Source organism: Panthera pardus, unplaced genomic scaffold, assembly GCF_024362965.1.
Source record: "Panthera pardus isolate Hobbes unplaced genomic scaffold, ASM2436296v1 HiC_scaffold_6, whole genome shotgun sequence".
In the NCBI taxonomy this organism is placed as follows: Eukaryota; Metazoa; Chordata; class Mammalia; order Carnivora; family Felidae; genus Panthera; species Panthera pardus.
The window spans coordinates 128,543,930-128,558,863 of record NW_026526991.1 but is presented as its reverse complement, the minus strand read 5'-3'; the positions used below and the strand labels follow the sequence as shown (position 1 = coordinate 128,558,863).

General features: G+C 52.1%; 1 protein-coding gene across 13 annotated transcripts in view; it reads right to left on the bottom strand.

Annotated features, from left to right (window-relative positions):
• The window catches only part of FRMD4A (FERM domain containing 4A), a 607,025-nt gene that overhangs the window by 27,937 nt on the left and 564,154 nt on the right, over window positions 1–14,934 (bottom strand). For all 13 annotated transcript variants that reach the window (XM_053895512.1, XM_053895513.1, XM_053895517.1 and 10 more), the window contains 3 exons: window positions 7,804–7,937; window positions 3,947–4,069; window positions 487–715 (listed from right to left, as the gene is read on the bottom strand). In XM_053895512.1, the coding sequence (XP_053751487.1) occupies window positions 487–715; window positions 3,947–4,069; window positions 7,804–7,937 (486 nt within the window). The remainder of the gene's footprint in view (window positions 1–486; window positions 716–3,946; window positions 4,070–7,803; window positions 7,938–14,934) is intronic.

Sequence of the window (14,934 nt, the reverse complement as noted above, 5' to 3'; positions counted from 1 at the left end):
GCCCAGTCCTCCCGGGGTTCGGCTTTGGGACAGGGGGGCCCTTGGAGACAGCCCGTCTGTGGAGGACACAGGCTCGGCGGGGGTGCTGGCTCGCAGCGGACCCCAGCCACCCTCTTTCCTTCCAGACACGGGCAGGGTGATCAGGTGCCTGAGGACATCAGAACCTGGGCAGGCACGGTTAGCTGAGCCTAGCTCCCGGTGAGGGCCGATGAGAGCATGTAGCTCACAGCCGCTGGCTCTCCCAGGGCACAGCGGACAGGGATCCGGACGGCTCGGTTTGTGGGATCCTCTTGTGTGGACCTGAACACGCTGTGTTGTTCCTATCTGGTTACCGGGCCTTATGAGCTTCACTTTATGGACCAAAAATAAGGCACGGGGGGTTAAACAGCTTGCGCAGGTCATGCAGGGAGCCAGCTGTGGACCCGCTCTCGGGGCTGGTGCTGGTGCCAGGGGCCCCTGTGGGGAGCGGGCTTAGTTAGCACTGACCGGCGATGATCAGCGAAGCCCTCTGCGTGGGTTTCTTCCCAGACTTGATGCGGTTCTCGTTGATGGCGTTCTCGATCTCCTGCAGCTTCCTCAGTGCGTTCAGATAAGAGGTTTTCCTTTGTTTCTTCAGTTTTTTGCTGACGTTGGGGTCACTGGCGAGGCGGCGGGCGGCCTCTGTAATCTGGGATTGAATGGCAAATTCCCGTTCCAGGCGTTCCAGCTCGGCCTCCTGTGGGAGGGAGACACGGGCTTACACTCAGTGGGACGCGGGGCAGGGGGACCCCGCCTCCCCACCCCTGCCCCAGGGCCAGCGAGCCCTACTCTTTGGGAGACACGCATCCTAGGAAATCAGCAAGGCCCGGGGCCTAGCCCCAACCTCGCCTGACCCTGCAATGGCCCCTCTCCTAAAACCTCTGGCAGCTAGTGCCTGGGGCACCCCCACTTTCGAGACTCTTGGCTCCCGTTACATTTAGGAGACAAGTGTCGGTCTCCATACTGGTGGCATCATTGAGAAGCAGATTCCCCGGCCGCAGGCGGGGGGCCACCTGCCTTGGTTACCACCATCCCCACTGCAAGGTTCGCGGACACCAAGCCCTCGTGGAAATTCGGAGTCTGGTTGGTGCTTCTCACCATCCCGGGCTGGGGGTGCAGTGGGTTCACCAACAGGAGCTCACATGTGTGTGACTCCCCATCCTCGCACTCGTGCCCTCTGTCTCTCGTATTTTGAGCCCTCTGTGCTGGGACGTACCCCGCTCACCGGGATCTCTCTCGGAAGCCCTTCGTGCCAGCTCCGGCCGTGCCCACACCTGCTTGTTCTCAGCAGCTCTGGGCTCGGAGGCGCGGACAGGGGGGCGCAGCAGCCCTGCTTCAGGGCGCTCTCCTTCCTCCCCTGGAGCACCTCCCTCTGGCCTGCCGGCTGTGGCTGCCAGAAAACAGCCTGTCGGACGCAGCAGCTGAACGGGGATGGCGTGCTCCCCGCCGCCTCTCCGCTGCTCGGCAGAGGGGTGTTCAAGTACCTGCCCGCGAGGCCCAGGGAGGCCCCAGGCGATCCCCACCCTTGCAAAAACGTGACAGGAAGCGACCTAATCACGTGGGAACCCATCACCACGTCTGTCGGGATGGACAGATCTCTCCAGCTCAGGGCCGGATAAAAAAGGCTCGCCTGTGGGAGGCACGCACCGGGCCGACAGCCTCCATCCAACACAGAACTCTTAGCCGGATTCATTTCCTGTTGAGGGGAGTGGGGCCCAGGAGGGAGGAGGAGGTGAAGATTACACAGAGCTGTTCAGGAGATTGATAAACTCCTTCCGGTTCCTTCCAAGGCTGGCTGCACTTGTTCCCCGGAGGGAGAAGAATATGGAAATGGATTCCCGCCCGGGGTCTTGAAACAAACAAGTCGCCGAGGACAAAGGCTGTTCTGTGCGGGTAACTCCTGCTAGCAGCTGCTCCCCGGTGGTTAGGAGAGCCCTGGCCCCAGACCCGCCCCAGTGTGGGAGCCCAGGACGCGCTCTCGCCCCTTCAGCAGAGACGAGCACAGAGCCGCGGCGCTGCCTGTCCAGATGGCAGCCTGCTGTGTGAACGGGGAGCCAAGTGCGTGGCTGCCTGCTGCGTGAACAGGGAAGCCAAATATGTTCCCAGGAGAGACAGAGGCAGGACGGAGCTGGGGGTGGGAGAGCTCTTCGCTTCCTAGAATAGCTCTGTGCATGTTCGTGCCAACTTGGGGGTACTTCCTTTCACTGATTCTGGACTGATCTATGCAGGGACAGGTAAGGAAGACAGGGCTGCACATGAGCTTCTCAGGAAAGGACAGTCCTCTCTTCCTGGACAGTGTGAGGGAGCCACTGGTGAGAAGGCCCTCGGGGCTGCGGGAAGAACAACGGTGCGCTCGCTAAGGTGGGGTCTGCTCTTGTAAGTTTAGTGCCAGGCGTCTGTCCGGCCTAAGGGCATGGCAGTTCCTCAGGCAATCCTGCCGACAGCCGTATTTGAAAAATGCCCAACCAGGTGGTGTCCTGAATCCCACCCACCCTCACCCCCGTCCTGACCCCGATAAAATCCAGGGCCCACCCACAGCCATGCACCTCCGCTGTTTCCTCTCTGCTCAGCAACTCTTGGTCGCTGAGCACGATTAAGCAGGGGTTAAGTAGCAAGTTAAGTGTTTCTCAGGCTCAGAGATGTAAGGATTGGGAAGTTCATCTTCTGGAAGAGCAGCTTGTGATGTGGATGAAGCTTCTGATGTGTCCACCAGTCCCCCCGGGGAGCCGCCAGTGCCAATCTCAGACTGATCCCCTGCTGGCGGCTGCAGGGCACTCGCGTCCCCTCGGGATTCACCCTCACACTCACCCACCGCGGGTGTGACACAAGAATGTGAGCTCCCCCCAATCACTTTTTAGAGTCTGTGCATTTAAACACATACGTGGCATTCCCTCCTCCATTGGATTTGATGCCTGTTCTTTTAAGCCCTCTGTTCAAGAGCATTTTCATCAGTAGCTTCATTCAGAATAAATCTGGGAAGACATTTCCTGGACATGGCCTTGAGGCCTAAAGGTTTGCCTGGCCTTGAATCTCTCTTGGTCTGAGGCTGGATAGCTTATTAACCGGAGGGAGACCCAAGACCCTCCCCCCGCCCCCCTCCCCAGTCCTGACCTCTCCAGCCCCAGCCCCCCACCAACGTTTAGTGCCAAAGAGGATGAAAAAGCAAAGCTTCAGTGGGTCCCCTAAAAGCAGACGAGTGACATTAGGAGGGCCCAGCATCTTGCTGAAAGTCTGGTAGCACTTTTCGCAGCAAGGTGAAGTTAAGGCCACCAAGGGCAGACCCTACTGTCTTTCCCCCCGACAACGGGGTGCCTGCACCCGTTTGCTTCTCTGCTGGTTTTCTTCCACACTGTGCTGGGCTCCCAGTAACAAAGGGTCGGGAAGTCCTTAAAAAGACAGGCCCACGTGTGTGCTGCTGGGATGTTCTCCCAAGCTTAACGTAGCCACTTGTGACAGGCCTATCATGTTCCACACACAACTTCCACAGAAATCAAAATGCTTACTGAGAAGTCCGCGTGGTGCCCTGTCTTCCTTACCTGTCCCTGCATAGATCAGTCCAGAATCAGTAAAAGGAAGTACCCCCAAGTTGGCACGAACATGCACAGAGTTATTCTAGGAAGGAAGAGCTCTCCCGTCCCCAGCTCCGTCCTGCCTCTGTCTCCCCTGGGAGCACACCTGGCTTCCCTGTTCACGCAGCAGGCAGCCACGCACTTGGCTCCCCGTTCAGAGGAGCAAGGTAACTAATCCTAGGGAGGGGAGCCCCTCACTGACTAACCAGCTAGCTTAAAAGGTGAGACACCCCGGAGCAAAAGGGAAAAGGCATCTGGCATCAGGGAGAATGAAGAAACGGTGACAGAAAGTCTGGAAGCCCTAACACGTGGGACAAATATGGCTGACGTAGCAGAATCCAACAACATAAAGGACACACCTCTCCTTTGGGCAGGATTTTCTGTTCATCCAGTTTGAAGGCCGTCCCGATTCTTCTGCGAACGATGGGTGGTTCCTCCCCCGGGTCCAAGGGATACTCAATGGGCAGTTTGCCTGTCAACTCCTGCGTACGTGCAAGAGCAGGAGAGAGAAGAGAAATCAGAGGAAGGCACGCGCTTGAGTTCCAGGATGCACGTGTGCACACACACGCACACTGTGGTGCACAGATTCCGTGCACAGATTCGAAACAGTCGCCTTTAGTGACGCACCTAAGAGCTCCTGAAACGCAATTTTATGTCTCAGAAGAAGCGTAAGAACAGTCCTTTCTTTACAGAACCGATGTGCTTTGGGGCGCCTGGGCGGCTCAGTCGGTTGAGCATCCAACTCTTGATTTTGGCTCAGGTCATGATCCCAGCGCCATGGGCTCAAGACCAGCTTCGGGCTCTGCATTGGGATTCTCTCTCTCCCTCCCACCCCCCACCTCTGGCCCTCCCCCGCTCGCACTTTCTCTAAAAAAAGAAAAAAACCAAAAAACAAAAAACCCCAAAACAAACCCAAACAAACCAAAACCAAAACCAAAAAATCAATAGAAACGGATTTCCAGAGTTTCAATAGAAACTGAAACTTTAATCTATGTTACTGTCAAGGGCATTAAAAGAGATCTGTTGTGTGTTCTCAGCTCTAGAAATCTAATTGTGTGAGTATGAGGACACTGAATTTAGTTGACAGGTCACCACAGTGACAGTGATCCTGGCTGACGCTGAGGTCTGTGGATGATTCAGGATTAGAACTAGGCTCCATTGTAGGGATGACGTCTGGGAATAAAGACCAGATTTGAGTCAGTGGCTACTCCACTGGTAGTGCCAGGGTATCAACAGCACGGGGTCACTTCCAGGGACCAGGGGAACGCGGGACGGCCGCTGTGCATCTCCACTGCACAGGGTCAGCTTCCAGGCAGAGCCCAGCCCCGGGTTGCCAGTCGTCTGTCCATGTCTACAGGGCACAGAGACTCCAGGGGCCGCTCTGATAAGAAGAGCTCGGCGGTCCGTCTGCACAAAGAGCTTTTGTGCAAGCAGCCCAGTACGAGTGGCCGGCGGGTGGGACAGCCCCAGACGTGGGACCCCAGGTGTTGACCCACCTTTTTTTTTTTTTAATTTTTAAATAATGTTTCTTTTGAGAGAGGGACCACGAGCAGGGGACGGGCAGAGAGAGAGGGAGACACAGAATCTGAAAGAGGCTCCAGGCTCTGAGCTGTCAGCCCAGAGCCCGACGCGGGGCTCGAACTCACGGACCGCGAGATCATGACCTGAGCCGAAGTCGGACGCTCAACCGACTGAGCCTCCCAGGCGTCTGGACCCACTTTCTATAGGAGGACTGATCTGGCCTTTCCCCACTGCTATATGTGTGTGTGCATACTTTGGAGTGTATGTGTGTGCACTGGGTGTGTGTGTACTGGTGTGTGTGTGCACTAGGCTGTGGATGTGGATGCACTGGGGTGTGTGTGCGACTAGGGTGTGTGTGTGTGTGTGAATGTATAAGCACAGGCAGCCCCCTCTCCTGGGTCTCTTTCCTTCTGTGTTCAGGCGACCAGGAAATGAACTCTTGGACTTTTAACTCCTCACTGTACGCGTTTCACAACATAATGGCCAAATACTGAGTATGAAATGCTCTGTGATTTTCTTCCCTGTTTTCTAAAACAGGGAACGTAGTTCAAATGTCTCCAAAGTAGTTTTGTGTTTATTCTGCAACATTTTTATCTGCTTCCCTAAAAGCCTGTCTATAAATAACACAATACACTGGGGGTTTTATATTCTTAGGACTTTCGTTTTTTTACCTCGAAACTTAGAAAAAGGAGGGGAACGTGATTTAACCTGGCCATTTGACTTAGAACCCCGAAGTGTCTGTGGTTTTGCACCAAACTGGATTCAAAAATGAGGCTACTGATTTCCCACCATCCCCTCGAAGGCGTTTGAGTCAAGCCCTCCATTCTCCATGACTCGTCTGATTTCACATGGAACCAGACCCGCACGGGGCAGGGGCGCTTTAACGAGCTGAGCTCTCGTGGAGGGGTCGGCCTGGTTCCTTCTGCTCTTACGTTGCTTACATCCTGCCGCACCGCACGGCATTCGGGCCGCCTGGCGCCCCAGCGGACAAACGGGGCTCCTCGAGATGGAGCTGAGGGTGTGTGATGTGTGTGACACAGACAAAGAGCGGGGCAGTTACTGAGAAAGTTCTCCCTCCCCTTCGCTGCGGGGGAGTCGGGAGACTGGCTGAGCAAGCACAGAAGCAATCTGTTTCCTGAGAGGTTATTTCTTCCACCCAACTTGTTTGCTGGTGTCGACACTCTAAGAAGCGGGAGCTCGGTTTCCCTTATTTTGCTTTTATTTTAAGAGAGACAGGGAGACCTTTATAATGCATGCTAACCTTGCCCTGACAGGCTTCTCCAATTTTCGGATGCTGATTCCCTGCTGGGTTTAGGGACGTTTCCTTTACTAAAAACAAAACAAGGCTTTACAAATTATTAAATGCAGACAGACACCCAAGCCCATATTTTTTCATTGCTTTCAGCACAGTCTCTATAAAAAGGTTGCTAATGCTAAGACTATCAGGGAGCAGATCCCCTGGCCGGGCCGGCTGCTTTCCAAAGCTTTGCAGTGGATTTGTGCTCATGTGGGTCGGCTTCGAGCAGGCTCGGGTTTAAATCAAGCCAGCGCGCAATTAAGCCAAGATGAAAAGTAATGCGATCTCATTCTATAGCCCCTTGTTTCACTCTTCCTGCGACAAGGCACTGGGGCTGGGAGGGGAGGGGAGGGGAGGACACTCGTCAGCTCAGGAACCTCTTTTGCTTCCCATTCCGAACTGTTTCACCAACAGAGCTCTTTGTATAAGGTTAAGCCGAGCACGGTCGCCCTCCCCAGGGTGCCCGCATCCATGTGTGTGCGTACGCCCCCCCGCCCCCCGCCCCGCACAGTAATGAGTTAAACAACCAACTTTTCTGGGATGCCCGGGTGGCTCAGTTGGGTAATCGTTTGACTTCGGCTCAGGTCATGATCTCACGGTTCGTGGATTCGAGCTCCGTGTCAGGCTCTGTGCTGACAGCTCGAAGCCCGGAGCCTGCTTCGAATCCTGGGTCTCCCTCTCTCTGCCCCCTCCCCGACCCGTGGTCTCTCTCTCTCAAAAATAAATAAATGTTAAACAAATACAGACAGTGGGGGGGGGGGGGCACAGGGCCAAAATCCCAAGGAAACTCGAGCCTGGTGTATAGAGGCTTGAGGAAGCATTGCTTTCCGTACAATTTAAAAATCTCACCAGGCTAAGACTTCATTTAAAGAAAAAGTGAAAGAAACACCAGATCGTGAGTTTTAAAGGGGATCGTCTATCAAGTGAAACCTTGGTTTCCTTGCTGATCTCCACCGAGGTCTCTCAATAGGATTTCCCAAGATAAATGTGAAATATAATCAAGACAAACAAGCGTCACCATGGCCATAAACTCAGGCACAAAAATTTTAGTTACATGGTGGCAAGCCAGTCTCTCCATTGAGGGAGTATCACAGGAAGAGACGCCTTATACACTATGGTGCAGTGAGTACTTACACGGGACTGCCGTTACGGTCATTTGGGTTCCAGTGGGGTCCCCTTTAGGATTCGGGCAGAGCCACTTTAATTGCTGTCCTAGTGGTTCATTAAGGCCCACTCCTGTTCGTCACAGAGCACTGGCGGGGCTGTGAGTGTCCCCCATCTGGGGTCCAGGAGAGGTCCCGCCTCCCTCTTATGCTGTCCGTGTGATCCCCAGCTTTGCTTTTTCTAACTCTGTGAGGACAGAGGAGGACACACACGCACAAAACGTGAACTGCTTACAGCTTCTCGAAGGCAGAGCTTTTTCAGTTCCTCCAGCCGCTGGCGGAGAGTTTCTTCCAGAGCTTCCTGCCTGGACTTCAAGGCGGCCAGCATGTCTTTCTTGGCCGACTGAGAGCTATCGGATTCCTGAGAACCTGTCAATAAACAGCGGGGTTAGTAGAGCGGCGGAAGGGGGAGACACATCTGGACCGCGGAGAACCTCCCTGGAGCCCATACTGGGGAGGCGGGTCTCGCCCAGGAATCATGGGAGGGGGACATAAAACAGGTGTTGCCGAGTCCCAGGTGCGAGGAGCCAATTCTTGGCCCTCAGTGGAGTTTACAGCTGCCCAGAGGACTGGCAGGGAAATTTACACCCCTGAAAAAGAAGTTTCTCTTTCTTGATTATCTCAAGATACGTGGTATATACCTGTCTTAATTCACTAGTGTGTTCTGATAGCCTTTACACAGTGAAGGGGGACGTTCGGTCCAAGCCAGTCATTTGAATACACACCTTTAATTTCCTTTTTTCCCTTTAAAAAGTTCAAAGAGGTTGCATGTTGGTCATAAAAAACTTGAAAATCGAGACACGTACAAAAGTAGTCTGTAAGTAAGTCCCCCAGAGATAACCACCGTTACGCTTTTTTTCTTTTGACCTTTTTTATCTCAGTGCATAGGTTTTAGGAATAAAATTTGATTTTCATTATATATTTTTTAACGTAACACTGGATCACGAGCACAATCCCTCCTGATGAAAGTTATACGTATTTTACCACGCAGGGTGGAAGTATCTGCGTGACGATTCAAGCAGCAGACAGCTAGATATGAAATCTTGGTGGAAGGCAAACTGTGAACCAAACTCGAAAGGAAAATAAGCTAGCATGCCAACCGGAGGAATGTAGGTTGGACCAAAAAAACACTTTCCGGGCCACAGTCTTTGCATTCTGAAGCGGGTTTCCAGCAGTGAAGCTATTCTGCATTTCTACCTTGGTGGGTTCCAACAAGGCCCACCGACGCCCTGGGAACGGAGAAGCTCATAATTACTTTGCTTCTCATGCTCACAGAGACGGACAGGTGTTATCAGGTACGCGCTCCAGGGGCTTGGATGACGACGCCATTTGCGAGAGCATCAAACAACGCCGAATACCTAGGGGTAAGTCTAGTGAAAGATGTGCGAGATCTCTACAGCGAAACTCTACCCTGCGGAGGAACGATGAAGAGGTCTACCATGGTCATGGATTGGAAGCCTGATGTACAGATGTCAGTGCTCCAGGAATTAAACAAGACAATCTTTGCAATCCCAGTAAAAGTTCCAGCGGGATTTTCTGGGGAGAGGTGGGTAGGGATTGTATTTCCATATGGAACATTTTGGGATAATTCAGCGATCAGATGACAGATGTGAGAACAACGCAACTGCTATCGCTAGACTCAACTGTTCTCTTCCAAGGGTAAAGAAAGCGTCTCAGAATCCTGAGTCTAGAAAGGTCTTTCATGCCTTTGTGTCACAAAGCTCTGCTATACTCACATCATCCCTCTAAAGAGACTATTCTACTTTCTTCTTACTTAGTCTTTCAGCAAGAAACCCCATTTTTACCCCCTCGGTTACCCCTCAGTTACCATGCAGGTAGATTCCCATAACCCTAATACTCGAAAAGTCTTATGGCTAAGTACATTTTGACTCTAACTTGGGCTTTTTACTTTTCTCCCCCACCCCATCGTAGCTTGAAATAGAGACGATCTCTCACGGCAGGAATGTACCACCTTTATGCCTCCACAGTAGCTAATACATCTGAGCTGGAACAAACACACACATAAATGTCATCAGCCATAAACTTGGACGCTATAATTAACGTGCAGTTCAGCCTGGTAAAGAGAACTCGTACCTGTGAGCACCTACAAGTTATAGAACCTGCCTTCCAAACTTTCAGTAATTTTTGCAGCTCTTCCCCAGGTTTCGTCATGCTCAGTTGCACGACTCCAAGTTCGATCGGAAACCCAAACAAAGAGCCTTGAATCTTACTAAGGCTCCCATTTCCTCATGGTTGTCAGACATTAAGCTGTTACACTCACGCAACACATCGCTGGGACAATACCGCAGTCTCCCCTTCTGATACGGCTCAGGTTTTCTTTCCTCTGTAGGTCAATTACCCTGCGCTCGTCAGTACTCAGCTACCTCTAGGGTACACCCATCCAAGGAAGCACAGCTCAGTCGCCCGGCATCTTAATCTGGTTCTCGTGGCGACAGTCACCAATCAAAATGGAAGACACAGGGACGGACACCTAATGGGCTTCCCTCTGCTCCATCATCTAAAGCGTTAGTAACGATGTGAAGTAAAGGTTGGGAAGAAGTCAGACTTCAGATTTAAAAAAAAACAGGCCTGGGGCGCCTGGGTGGCTCAGTCGGTTAAGCGTCCGGCTTGGGCTCAGGTCGTGATCTCACGGTTCATGGGTTTGAGCCCCGCGTCAGGCTCTGTGCTGACAGCTCAGAGCCTGGAGCCTGCCTCGGATTCTGTGTCTCCCTCTCTCTGCCCCTCCCCGGCTCACGCTCTGTCTCTGTCTCTCAAGAATAAATAAATGTAAAAAATAAATTAAAAAAACAGGCCTGGGGAAACCTGGACCCAATGAGATTAAAGGATTTCTAGCTCCAGTGAAAAATTCACTGTTTTCCCTTTCACCCCTGCCTAACCCCTCAATAGGAAATGATGATTTATTAAGTCTGAGGATTCAGTGTGTCCAAGGATGGCAGAAATCACAGGAACGTTGGACTCTGGGAGACAAAGTACAACATGTTTGGATGATCTGGTCTCTCAGCTTTGGTGCTGAATTACAGGGCTCATTAGGGCCACTTAAATTATTATTATTTATTATAATTAGTCCAAATACCAAACCCACATAAGACAGAGTGGATGGCTCAAGAGGCCCTTATCTTTATCTGAAACCACCAACACTGGCTGGCTCTGTTTCCTGCCTTTTTTCTGAAAACTGCCTTATGAGGACCATACCAAGTAAAAGTTTTACAAAGTAACTGAGCTGGCCCTGGACTGGCCATGCAGATTTTTTTTTTTTTAAGCAGTAACTGGATGGTGAGTAGACAGTAAAACAGATCTGGCTTTGATGGGCTCTAAACCACTCATGAGTTGTGCGACCTTGGGCAAATGACCCGCCCTCCTTAATCTGTTGTAAAGACTAACCGAGACCACGCACATACAGCACTTATCACTGCCTGGAAAAGGTAAGTCCTCAAGATCTCGGGTAGATTTAACAGGAGTGAAACACACAGTAGAACTAGAAAGAAAGAGACCATTGAAACTACCTCCTCCTTCTTGCTCAAGAAAAGACCTCACTCTGCAATTCAGCATACAAAGGCAGTATTTTCAAACTGTGTCTTGAGCCCCTGAGTCTGCAAATTATGCTTCTGGAGCCATCGCACATGGGGGTGGGAACAAGATCAAGGAGATTCCGGGGTTCAGAGGCCCCACTCGAGGCTCCTTGGGCCAGGGAGTTCTGTATTTGTCTGTTTTATGCATTTGAAAAGAGGCTCCCAGGGCATGTTTCTTTAAAGGAAACCCTTCGGGAAGGGTTCTGAGCCTGTGGGGCTGTTACCCGGAACCAGGCAAACATGGCCACCACAAGAAGAAGTGGCCAAGTGCCCGGCGGCAAGGGTACCCAAGTAACAGTACCACAGAGGAAAGCTCAGGGGCATCAGGAGAAGAAGCCCCAGGTCTCTGTGATGCCGAGGGGCTTCTTACCCCCTCCACAGGTGCCCTTGGGCATTCCCTGTCATGGGGGACACATACGAGGGAGGCCAGCAAGAGAGCCTCGAATGGGGAGGGATTCACGGATTCACTCTTACTCTCCTCAAGTGACAGAGAATGACTCTGGAAGAAAGGAAGAAATTCAATCAGGGAAGGGCCTCGGGAGGTCAATGGGAGTCTTACAACAGAAAGGTTCATGAATAAAGAATGATTCTAGATGGAGAAATCATTGACCTGATGAAAGATACAGAAGTTCTCTGTTGCTATGATTTACCCTTTGCTGGTTATCTGAACACCTATGCGCCCTTGCACATGGATCACTCTGAGGTTGCTAGTTTCGCCTTTTGGAAGCTATAAAGAAGTAAAGCTGCTATCTTTCAGAAGAGCAGTGATGGACAAGGAAGGACCTGGGTTTCCATCACGTGTCTGCTATGAAATGGTGTCAGACCTCGGGGTCACTAACTTCTTGGAGCCATCATGTCCCCATCCAGAAGATGGCCAACTAACCAACCTCCAAGATGGCTCCAAACACGGGGAATTTATTACTTAACAAACAGCTTACTTAAGTACCTCCCTCTTGTCTCCTTCAGTCCTTTCCTCAACTGTTACAAAAGTAACCTTACACACAGTGTCAACCTCCCTCCTCTTGACCAGCCCCACCTCCGGATAAGACAAACACTAGGCCAACTCTGGTCCCACGCTCAGTTACTGGAAGGGAACGTCTAATTATCAACCAGCGCTGAAAGGGCCCGGTTACCTCTCCATCTCATCAACAGACCACAGCACACGTGTATAAGTTTGGATGCTAAAAAAGCAGTTACTCAGAGCCATCTTTGGGATCAATGAAGCAGGAGGGTGGTTGGAACCATCCGAGAAGAGCAAGGTTTCAAACTTTATGGGTCGACAAAACAGTAGCCAAGTGCTACTTGGAAAGGGCTGTCCACACACATGATGAATCCGTACGGGAGCAAAAAAGAAAGCGGCGGCGATGGGAGTGTGTTTTGAAAGAGACCAGTAATTCGTTAACACCCGGTTGTCCAAAGTTTGAAGCAGCACCACGCTTCTGGAAGGGGTGAGGTGAATATTCTTCAGAAAACACACTCAGAAGACAGAAGTAGAAGAAGACGCAAGTCTACAAACCAGTGGGTGAGTCAGCAGGTCTGGGCTTGTGTCCCAGCTCTGCGACGCACTAGCTGCCGGGCCTTGGCAACGTGACACAAGGCCTCTCAGCCTCCGATTCCTCCCCTAAGATACAGGAACGGTAAGGGGACCTTCTTCACAAGTTGGGGGGAACCAAGGAGAGAATGCCTCAGACATGCTGAGAGAGCTTAGAACACAACAGATGCTACAAGAGCATTAGTTTTTGTACTCAACAGTGTTCCTGGCCTTCACGGGGAGTTGGCACGCCAATTGGACAAGAGGAAGGCTAGTTAGCGGGTAGGCAAGAGGCGGGCAAGGCTGGTGGGAGGCAGGTACTACCACTGCCCTGTCCATCAGGACACTGGGGGGTGAGGGTGAGGGGTGGGGAGGGAACCAGGGAGGGAGTGGCTTTTCACAGACTCCTGACAGAAGTTTCCCCTGTGCTACAGTTCACACAACCCTCACCAAAACATCATCCCCGTTTTCGCAGAAGAGGTCACTAGGACGTAGGGAGGCAGGGCTGGGATTCCAGCTGGGTGGCTCTGTTTGGTCCGCCTCACACCCGGAAGGAAACGGTAGGGGCGCAGGAACTTTCTGTCTCGGTCACTGCTGGGCTGCTGCAGTAGGAGAACCATGTGGTGTGCAATCATATCTGCCTTTCACCCCTAGACTCTTTCCACGTCCCGCACGGATTAAAACGCAGGCCGCAGGAAGGGGGAGAAGGAGCCGAGGGGTTCTTCGGATGAGCCACCGGAGAGCAAGCATCGGTGAGCAAGGCGGGGGTGGTGGTGGAGGAGACAGGTGATTCGATGTCACCTGAGGCCCGACCCTCAGAGAGCACGGGGTGGGGTGGGTGGTGAAAAGCTGCCTACGAGGAAGAGGCCGGAGATCAGCAAGGCCACCTGAAGGAGAGAGGGAACAGCATATGGGGAGGGAGCCCTCACCTCAGGGCCAACTGGGTAATCCACCCAGGAAGCTATCACCTCCAGTCTAATCAGCGGAAATGTTCTCTGTGCTCCACTGCCAGCGAATCAGATCAGCACCCCAGGGAGCCTTCCTGGTTATTGCTGTCAACTGTATGGTTGCAGGAGACTAGACTGAAAACACAATCTTTTGGGTTGGGCTATTTATTATTTTTTATTTTACTTTTTTTTATGTTTGTTTACTTTTGATAGAGACAGAGCACAAGTGGGGGAGGGGCAGAGAGAGAAGGAGACCCAGAATCCGAAGCAGGCTCCAGGCTCCGAGCTGTCAGCCCAGAGCCCGACGCGGCGCTCGAACTCCAAAACCGCGAGATCATGACCTGAGCCCAAGCCAGACGCTTAACCGACTGAGCCACCCAGGCGCCCCTTGGCTCTTTTACTATTATGTTTCAACCTGAATCCAAAGAATTTTGATAGAAACAGGTCACTAATAATTTAGGGATTAATTTAGGTGGGGGAAGAGGGAAAAACCGGACCTCACAGAGGACCATTCCTATCCATCCAGCCACAGCCAGAGAACCTGCCTGATGCGTTCAAGGCCAGAAAGTCGCTTTTGGTGCCTATCTGGGAATCTTCTGAGGGCCTTACTGATACCATGGGACCAGTGCCGCAGACGTTCCCGGCAGAGATGTGGTAAAAACCTGTCCCACGGCTCTGGAGGAACAGCCTCCATCACTTTCTTACTTTCCAGCCGGGGGACACCTCACCCGGTGGGCAGCCAGTTGCCTGGGGCAGGATGTGGGGGCGGGGAACGCCAGCTCCCCTCCAGCCGGCAAACACATGCACGGATATCCTCGTTCAGCTGCGATGGAGAATTTGCTCCAATCTTTCCAAAGACCCTGGGCCACTCGGCACCGGATGTGAGTAACCATCCCCTGAAGAACACATTGTCAGGAACTGTGGCTCATCTCTTTTTTACACAGATGGGATCCTGACTAAGAGCCCCCTGATCTCGGGAGACAGAAGGGGTGCTTTCCTCTTTGAAAAGAGGGGAAATTTGAAACAGTCCCCCCAGGAAGAAAGAAATCTGTTATCCTAAAAGGAAGGGAAGGAAAGGACAATCTGTCTTGTTTCAGTCTTCAAGGAAAAAGAAAACGAAGAAGCGTATTCCCAGCCGATCTGTTAAAAGCCGCAAGGCAAAGTTTTGGCTGACACCTCGGGAACAAATATGAGGGAGAGGTCTCAACTCTTCCTCGTGATGAACAGACAGGCATTTTCCTTTTGAGTCCTCAGTTAGGAGTTCCTGACACAAAAGATGTCCTGAGAGGCCATGGGAA